Source organism: Magnolia sinica, chromosome 12 (genome assembly GCF_029962835.1).
Source record: "Magnolia sinica isolate HGM2019 chromosome 12, MsV1, whole genome shotgun sequence".
Taxonomy (NCBI): domain Eukaryota; kingdom Viridiplantae; phylum Streptophyta; class Magnoliopsida; order Magnoliales; family Magnoliaceae; genus Magnolia; species Magnolia sinica.
The window spans coordinates 59,588,605-59,598,866 of record NC_080584.1 but is presented as its reverse complement, the minus strand read 5'-3'; the positions used below and the strand labels follow the sequence as shown (position 1 = coordinate 59,598,866).

At 38.9% G+C, this 10,262-nt stretch overlaps 1 protein-coding gene across 1 annotated transcript; it reads right to left on the bottom strand.

Annotated features, from left to right (window-relative positions):
• Window positions 1-1,445: 1,445 nt before the first annotated feature.
• Window positions 1,446-2,655, bottom strand: LOC131221447 (protein NDR1-like). Its single transcript, XM_058216703.1, has one exon. The coding sequence runs from the start codon at window positions 2,647-2,649 to the stop codon at window positions 1,906-1,908; it is 744 nt and encodes a 247-aa protein (XP_058072686.1). The 5' UTR covers window positions 2,650-2,655; the 3' UTR covers window positions 1,446-1,905.
• Window positions 2,656-10,262: the final 7,607 nt, after the last annotated feature.

The window sequence follows — 10,262 nt, the reverse complement described above, 5'->3', positions numbered from 1 at the left end:
GATCAACTTATCTAAGCTAATATAGATAAAGATTTCATGGCATATTCCGAATTAGGTGCAACACCAGCATCACCCAATATAGTGAAGCCTTTACCAAGAGCCCGCCTTGATGTATGTATCCTATATCCATGTCGTCCATCCATTTTTCAAATCATTTTAGTGCATGAAGCCAAAAATGAAGTAGATCCAAATCTTAGGTGGACCATACTATAAGAAACAGTGGTTATTGAATGCTCCACCATAAAAAACTTCCTAAGGCCCACCATAATGTTTGGTAATGTTTATTTTCCAACCAAATTGTTGATAAGGTTGCATAAACTTAAATGAAGGTTTAAAAAACAAATATCGGCTTGATCCAAAACTTTTATATATGGTCCAAAAGAAGTTTTTAATGCTCATTCACCATAGATGGTGTGGATATAAAATACATACATTAAGGTGGGCCCCATGGTACCTCACCATCTTCGGTGAGGTCGAGGCCAAGGTTGCATGTAATCTCCTCGTACCACCGAAATAACTCTTAACATTTTGTTTTTCTTGAAAATGCAAATGGCTAGCTAACTTTCGTTAAGTGAGCTTTGCAACAACTATGATTTTCACAAGAAGCTACATAGATATGATGAACATAGGTTTATATGCAGATACTAGATATTCCATCTAAGTTGTTGAGCAAGTGCCCTTGGAGTGGAGCTCACATTGCATCCTACATACTTTGAGACTTGAAGTTATTACAAAAAAGAATTTCTCAAGAAAATTTTAATTTGCCAAACATATGATTAGAAAATATATCTTAATTTTTTCAACAAAATGTCGTTGATAAACAAACATGAGAAATAATATTTCCTTTCCCACACTTCCATGGAAATAAGATTTTTTGAGAAATACAATTTCCTGTCACCCTTTCTCCAACTCCAAAGAGGCCATAAGGTTGTTTGATTTTCATTTCTTCCATAAATACCTATAAATATCTCATCCTTACTCCTTACGCGCCTATTTTCACCTCAAAAACTGGTTCAAAAATGACTGTCATAAATTTGTGAGCACCACAATAATATATGTAACATATTCACACCATCCACCCGTTTACAGGGCATGAGCCCAAAGTAAAGCACATTTAAAGCTCAAGTGGCCCACAAACAAGAAACAATGGTCTTAAAATAAGCACCGGTGAAAATTATTTCTTTTCTAGGGCTTACATTGATGTTTATTTGTCATCTAACCTCTTCTTAAGTTTACACAAACATAGATAAAGGAAAAACACAAATATTGACTTATCCGAAAACTTATGAGGGCCCTAAGAAGTTTTCACCAGCATGCGTTTAATTCCCACTGTTTCCTTTACAGCGGTCCACTTGAGTTTAGATGTGTTTTTTTTTTTTTGGTTTAAGGCTAATGCTTTAAAATCAACTGGCATAACAGAGACAGCATCTACATACATCAAATACATCACGGTGGGCCCCACATATTTTTGCACCCCTCGACGATGTGATGTCAATATGTAATTAATGATTACATATTTAGATAGATTTACAAAGGTGAATTAAATAAATTTTAAAAAAAGAAAAAGAAAGTACCAATAGATAATCTTGGACACGAGACGTGAGACGCACACGCAGCTTCATGCTACACGTGCTAACATGGCAGACGTGTGTGAGATCGACGACATTCATCAGGTAGGGATCATTGCGAACACACCCTGGCCCAAAAATCATACAAGCCTTACATGTAAATAAAAAATCAACGGCTTCGGAGACATGACCCACAAACTATCCACATACAAATTCGCAAGTAGCTTAATCGATAGTGAAAATGCACTTTCACACCGTGCTCTATGTGATGAACGGTTCGGATCTCACACACGTTCGCCACGGAAGCCGCAGAAAAACCCACCCCAACGACCCACCTCTACCAAACAACGAGCAGAACCAGCAGGGCCAGCGGCGCCCCCAGCCGCGCACGATAGCCAGCCTGCGCGGCAGCGCGCGAGTGGAACTTTACGCCCTTGCGCTTTGGCCAGGCACCTTCCGCGTTAACGTCGACGTCGGCGACTAGCCGGAACCGGTGGCGCTTGGTCTTGATGCCGTAGATCTTATACCTTACGGCCGTCCACAAACCCACCCTGAAAACCGTTGAATTCCGTTCGGAAACCGCCCTCGTCGCATTTTCCCAAAATGCCCTTCCCTTAGCTTTCATACTCTCCATCCTATGAGCTGTCTTCTTATGCCCTTGGTAGAAAGAATCTAACGTCAGATTCCCTACCACTGAGTGGTCGGGGCCGTAATAAAGAGTAATGTTGAGGGCATCGTAGTAAACGCCCTTGTCCTTGTTTTCATTTCTGAGTTTGAGGTGGAAAGCTACGGTGGTATTCACGGGCGGTATTGTGGCGGAGAGGTTTGAGATGGCGGTTTTGTTAAGGGCAGGGACGTAAAATTGCTCAATTGAGAGGGTAGGTTTAGAAGGACGGAGGATGAGCCACATAAAGAAGGCGGCGAGGCCGAGTGTGAACAGGATTCCTAGACACGAGCGGTTGCGTTGGTTGGATCCGGACATGTTGGAGAAGGTGGTTTTACGAGAAAACCGGATAGTGGTATTTTTGGTAGGGCGGTTTTGGAGGGGAAGGATAGAAAACGGGCGGGGGAGTGTATGCATGAGGTTTTTTTTTTTTTTTTAACAAGAAAAAGGCTGTGGAATCCGAAAAGGAGCGATTGGGAGATAACGTTTATGCCCGTCTTCTTTTTGAAAAAATGTGATGGGCATTTCCTTTGCGTGTCTGGAGCGATGCTCTACTACTGGAAAGCAGCGAGAGGTGGAAAGGCATTGACTCTGTTGACCAGGTGGGCCGCATGTGTTTATTAAAAATGGACGCGGATTTCCACCGAAAGTCTTCCGCGCGAACTTCCGAGAGGGAAATTAGGAGGGGCTTGTACTGCTCCACTGTCGCCGATTCCAGTGAAAGCCCTCGGAGTGAGATGCGCGTGGCTTGGATGGATTTACAGTGTATGTGTTTTGGGATATCCATGGGATATACTAAAAGAATACGATGAGACTACATTTAACTACAATTGGAGCATATTGAGTGACGCCACTGTATTACCTAAGCCGCTATTTAAGTACGGTGTGTAAAAGTTGCAACACACATGGCAAAGAGTAAAGAAGGCTAAGTAATGGTTAACAATTATAGCAACAGTAAAAACATAAGAAGTATCTACGTGGCCAAGATAAGTCTAGCAAAAAAAATTAACTGAAAAATTTATCTCATACTAATCCAATCAAACTCAAACATATCTTTCAATTGCCTGTCATTTATATTACTCAGTGTAATTACTTTACTTTTTTTACAAATCAATTATATTTCATAGTGTAATCTTTTATTTTTTTTACCTTATGTTTACATTTAATAGTATAATCCATAGTATTAATCAAGTAGCTAATCATCTTACTTGTAATTTGGGTCTACACTCATACGTTAGATTCGGTTCCTTATTCAGGAAGGTGCCTTGCAGCCCTTTTCTGCAACTAACTATAAGAATTTATTTCTTGTTTCTCTTTTATTTGTACTTAAAAGTACTTTCGTATGGAAGTAAAAAGTGTAACATATCATCAGATGATAAAACCTACCCTTCAGATATAGCCTGATCTTATTTACACATTGGGCAGGTGGCTGAATAGACGACCGATCTCATTCGATCTTGATCATATACTACGTATCTGCCTATCTCAGTGCTTGGGGTCATAGTTGTCTAGTTTGAATTGAATTGTAAATTCAATTCTGGTATGCCCGCACTTACCACGTGACCAAATTATTAAAAACGACAAGTAACAAGGCTCACAGATGCTTGTGAGAAATTCACCCCGTTCATGTACTTTGCCAAATGATTTTAGGACATGGCCCGAATTATTAGGAAAATAAAATATTGAAGTGAGCCACGTGATAGGAAAAAAGTGAGGATTGAATGTCCACCCTTGACACATTGACAGAGCCATGAAAGTTTTTGAATGAGGCTAATATTTTTATATTTTCAGTTCACCCGAGTAGAAGTAACCTTATGAACCGTATAAATGGCATGTAACCATGCTACGGTAGACCTAGTGTGGTTTCAAGGGTAGGCACTTCGCATTTATCTATGTACCTTTTCCATCGTAGGTTGTACTGACTATTTTTTACCATGTTCTAACATGATCCGGCAAAACGGTCCAAAAACAAACGGACCGGTGGATTTGCCACAAGCATCATAGTGGCCCCACGTAGCTTTTAATCTTAGAAAGTTCTTGGAAAAGCCTTCCACCTGTAATCCACCTTCATGGATGGTAAACGGAAACAACCAATGCTCCTAATATCAGCCCATGGAGGGGCCTTTGATGAAATGCACAGATTTTGCATTTACGTACCACATCGGGCGCACGTGGGAGTTGTGTGAGCAGATTCACAAGGGCATTTTGTTATAAGGTTGGCAAATGGGGCAGGATGTGTAGAAGCATGGATATATTTTATATATTTGTATATATCGTGTAGATGCATGGATATATTTTATATACTTGTATATAAATGTCCAAAAATCAAATTAATTTATAAGTATTAATTACTAGACAGAAATTAGCATTTCTTGATGCATGAACCTGTAAATAAAAAGAATAAGAATAAGAATAAAAGAAAGGTGGGTTCCTTTGCAACACTTTATCTTAGCCATTTATTGTGTTGTGTGTAGTGGTGTGCAATGTGACTGTTATCCACCTTCTCCAACACTATCACCCATCATGATGTTGGGAATGCTACAATTCCTAGCTAACACAACTTGTTGGGCGCAGAAGCAACTTCAAACAAAATCAAATAATGTAATAAAGAGAAAAATTCAAACAACCATAGTGAACACATGAATATGATGTGGAAAGCCTTTGCAGGAGAGGTCCTCAAGGGTTGATAAAAGGAAACCAAGAAGGAAATGGTCTACACTTGTGGTTTACCCGACTTAGAGCACTTTTAAGGTTAAGGTTTTAGGGAAAGATCACTGAAACCTAAGTAACATACATGTTATTGAAGATTTAAGAAACTCAACCTAAAAAGACCTAGATTGAGAAGTGTGGTTTAATCCTTACCTTTTATCATTGATGTAAGAGATCCGACGAGGGATTCGAGTGCGACTAGGGCTTTGGTTGAAGGAAAGAAGGGCCAGAGGAACACCAACCTTCAAGCACTAATCAACCTTCTCTCCTTCCTTCTCATTCTCTTTCTCTTCTTTACTTCACTCTCTCAACAATTTAGGATATAAATTCGTATGGGAAAGAGGCTTACCCAATTTGGGCCTTTTATAGGACCAGAAGTAGTGTAAATGACCCTAAAGGACATGTGGTAAGTATGTGAACCTTATGGTTAGTTATTTCTCATCAATGTCCCCCTCCCCCCCAAGGTGTATGGTTAAATCTATGATATGGGACATGTGACCCACTTGGAGATCTACATTTGGACATAACTACCGCAATAATCAGATGTTCTAATAAATAGAAAATGTTCTAATTTAATTCAACGATCATCAATGGTCGATCGGGGCCGTGGCTATACGTATATGTGCAGAGTATTATCTTAAGTTAGTGTCTTAAGATTTGTCATGATCTAATGGTCTGAAAGCCATAACTTGAGCATAGAGTGGAGAGTGAACATTTAACCTAAGTTCGGGATATCTCTTGAGGCATTCACACATTTCACATCGTTGCCTTGCGAGCCCAAGTTGGACGATCCTAGATGTGATCTCGGCTCAATATCCATGATGGATATCAAGCCTGAAAAGATGAACATTTTTCTGTATTTTTAAGTTTAGCGGACTATAAAGGCACGGTCTAGACCTAATTCGGTTAATTGGGGTATTTCTTTAATAAGTTAAATGTTGAGATTTTTTTGTGGGTGTCAACTAGTGTTGGGATTAATTATGTTCATGACGTTACCCATTCACAATTAGCAAGAATGTGTATTCATCTCAAATTATCCTAAATCCGCCAATTCTAGCATATTTAGGGCATTTAGTTGGGCTAGTACGACCCTTTGACGGTATCCCTCATGGATGTAGTAGGGTTTTTGTGCGAAATTTTATAGAACGTTACAATTTTATGGTTCAAATTGGCAAATGGAAATAATTATTTTAAATAGATGGTTTAAGGGATTGGATTTTGGAATGACGGTCTAATAATTTTAAGAATGTGAACAAGACAGTCCACAGGGTCCATTGATGCATCTTAGTCTTGATGCATGGTTGGTTTTGCAAATTGGTTGTTGTGTCAAGATCTAAAGGGTGGAGGACATACAGTGTAAGGTATGGATGGATGTATACAGTCCTTTTTAGTTTTTAGAAACTATAAAATTGGAGGATTCTTCTTGGAGAATTTGGGATATCTGGAAATGGGTGTAAAGAGGATCCAATGTAAAATATGAATTGGTAGATGCATTTCACTTGTGGATCGTAATGATGGTCGTTCTTTGGCTTTCAGCTATATCACGCCCCAAAAATTAGCACCCGAGTACAAAGACTCTGATCCCGAGTTTTAGGGTGTGAACCTAGCGAAAATGCACGTGGGTAAGTCGCATGTACCCGCGTTATCCGGTTAACATTCACATATCATCAAAATCATGGTAGCTTTAAAACAGTGGTATCAAAGTTAAGCAAATATAAGTAAACCTGAAAATATATGGCTAATATTCAAAATATATTATTTTGGAAGTAGTGTTGGCCCAAATAGGGATTATACAATCCACATTATACATACCCAAAATTATTAAAGTGTAAAGTTTTTCCTTTTCTCCAATCCTCCAAAATATAATAGCGATAGTGCAAGCCGATCTAAGCCTACCCATATGAGATCTCGATAGTACATGCATCGCTCCAATCCTCCAAAATATAATGGTGATGGTGCAAACCGATCTAAGCCTACCCATATGAGATCTCGATAGTACATGCATCGATAATATTGTCTAGTTAGCTAACTCAATGGTTCAATTAGTTCTAAGTTACATATATTATCAACTCAATCAGCGTAGGTAATGATAAATCATGTAAATAACTTATTAAATTCTCTTATTAAATGCATGAATGGGAATATGAAATGATGCACGTGCCTTGCAATCCAGTAATCCCTCACAAGTAAATTCAATGCCTATTTTGCAAATGCTAACATTCCCTGTACTTTTCAGTACTCGGGTGTTACCGTATAACCAAGCTTAGCATAAATACAAGCCAGACCTAAGTAAGCACTTATGTTCATCCTAGTTTAAATCTGACTGTTGAAAAACAGTCCGCACCTATATATTTAATGTACATAAAATATTATGAAAATAATATTATATTAACTAAGCATGATGGATAATAATTTTACGATGTATAATTGAATTATAAATATCAACTTAGTATTAAATATTTTGTACAAAAATTATAAGGTATTTTATAAGATGGTATATTATTTAACAAGGTGATTTTAAAAGAAATATTGTACAATTTTCAATCCATACATATGTGTAATCTGACATTGTATATTGAAGATTATATATTAATAAATATGTGATTAGTAGCATGTTAATATTAGAAATTATATTTATATCTATGTATGAGTTTTAATTATGTTAATTACATGTGAATCCATATTAATATTAGTATTAGTTAATAATGCATGAGGAAAGCCTTAAATGGACCCTTGAACCCTTTTAACCATTGACGTTCAGTTTCGAGCCGATCCAACCATTAGATTAGCGGGAATCCACCAATGTAACCCAAATCAAGCCATGAGGCCCACTTGAGCCTTGGATCCGCCTGATTTTGGCCAAGAGGCCCTAAATAGGACCTTCCAGGATGAATATTGGACGGATTGGATTTCTCAAAATCATCACGATGGACCCCACCACAGATCCCGTGGGTGCACAGTGCGTGTGCATCGGCAGTGCACTAGTCTTGGGAGCCTAGTCAAACCGGGCAGACCCGACCCTTCTATATGAAGAGAGAATCTCTCTCTCTCTCTCTCTCTCTCTCTCTCTCTCTCTCTCTCTCGCATTTTTGTGATGTTGTGGCCCACCCGTTAATGCATGATATCCAGGCCATCCATTCAATCCAAACCATCCATCTGATAGAAGACGCGCGTGAGACCAAAACTAAGTTTCACATCAGACGTTCATGCATTTATGGACACACAAACCTCGCTGCAAAACGGCCCTACAAAACCATATTTTCAAAAATGGCAACTGTCCTCCTTGCCACGAGGGCAATCCGTGTGCTCTCTCCCTTCTCCAATCTCAGCCCTTTAATTCAGTGTATCCCGACCGTTTGTCTAGGAAAATCTCAGCCATCCATTTGCACGTTCCTTGCAAAACCAGGGATGGTTTTGGTTTCCACCCACTGTTTAGGACCCAGTTTATACCAGGATTAAATCTGGGACGCCCATTAACGATCCGACGGCCCTGAGAGCATCTAGGGCAGGATATAAGGTGAGTGGATCGTGTGGCAAACAGACCTTTCTCGCGTTCTTGCTACAAAACGAGAAAAATCGGCTGCCACCTTCTCCATGCGAACCCATCGAGAAAACCTTTGCAAAGCTTCGAAACTCTTCATCTACATGCCCCACCACACCCCCAAGAATCCTCCCATGTTGACAGATTAGAGGAGGGAGCCTCCATTTGAGATCCGTCATTAATGGCGACACCTTCTTCCTCGCCGATCCACCGCACCCAGTAACTTTAACCGAGTCGAGTCCGTCCAGACTGGCGTCCTCAATGGGACATTTCTGACTGGAAAAGAAAGAGAGAAAGAAAACATAAGAAGAAAGAAAGAAAAGGAATGTGGTAGAGAGAGAGAGGTGCGACTGTTGCACCCCGCTGGGTTAGACCGATCTGTCCAAACTCAAACGCTATGCTGGGTGCTTCCAACAGCAGGAGGAGATAGGGAGTAGAGAAAGAAAGAGAAAAACGATGGCTGCACTGTGCGGCAACGGAAAGGCAATTCATGTGTGGAGATGTGACACATATCTAACCGACTAAAAGTCAATGTAATTTTTGGCAAAACCAAGTCCATCTAGACTCAATTGGAGAGTCTAGTTCAAGCCTTACTAGGCATTTCCAGCATATGGAAGGAGAGAGGGAGAGAAATAGGAAGAAGAGAAAAAAAAAAAGGAGAAGGAAGAAAAGAGAAGAAAGAGAAGAAAGAGAAGAAGAAGAGAGTGGGGGCGCTGCACACGCTGTCAAACCCAAACCGAGATGGGCCTAAAACGGTCTGGTTCATCCCAGGGAAGAAAGAAAAGAAAGAAAATAGAGGAAGAAAGAAAGGGAGTAGAAAGAAGAAGAGAGAAGTGAGCAATGGTGAGTCGAGTTGACTCAACTGAGTTGACTAGGTGCGTTCTTCTACCTCTCATTGAAATTCCAGTTTGTAGTTTAGTTAGTTAATAGATTTCCTAATCTCAACTAAGATATAAGTCAGCCTTCCCTCCTAAAGTAAGTCAATTGATTTAGTACTATAATAGGTGTCGCCTTAATAATAGATCATAGTATTTATTATTATCATAATGATTATTATCACCATGTTAGCTAACATTAATTATAACATTAAGTTTAATAATCATTTTTCTAATCATTAAATTAACATTGTAATTTATTGTACACCACCTACAATGTAGATCCTAGAACCTAAGTCTAAAGCTAAACTCTAGGATGGAAACCTAGCTCTACATCAACACACTGGTTGCGCTAATGCTAGTCATTATAAGAAAGTTACCATTAACGATGTTAGTGTAGTATCCATCACCTAAGAATATTATCATTAAAAACAAATTACACTGTTACATTGTAATACTTAGTATTATCGTGGTCACAAATATTAGTCATATCATTAACGTTAAAACTGTAACTAACCATATTATTACATTGCGTTTAAGCTACACCTACACCCTAGTTCGACTCCTAGAGCTAAAACCCTAGGATGAAGCCCTAATTCCATATTAAAACCCTAAAAGAAATCTAAACCCTAGGTAGTGATTAGAACTTGGACCTAATTATACAAGATCATGATTTGTGGTAGGATACAATTCTAAGGGTGCAATTACTTAGCGACACTAGAAGGCGATTCAAAGTATAAGGTGATGATTCTTCCCCTTAAGCTTTCCATCTTCTCATTAGCTTAAGTTATAGTTTTTATCTCTCTTATAATCATATGTGCTAGCTGGTGGAAATTGAATTGTTATATTGTCTGCTTAATGTTCATCCTGTATATTTGTTCATGCTTGTGGATTATTTGTGTATT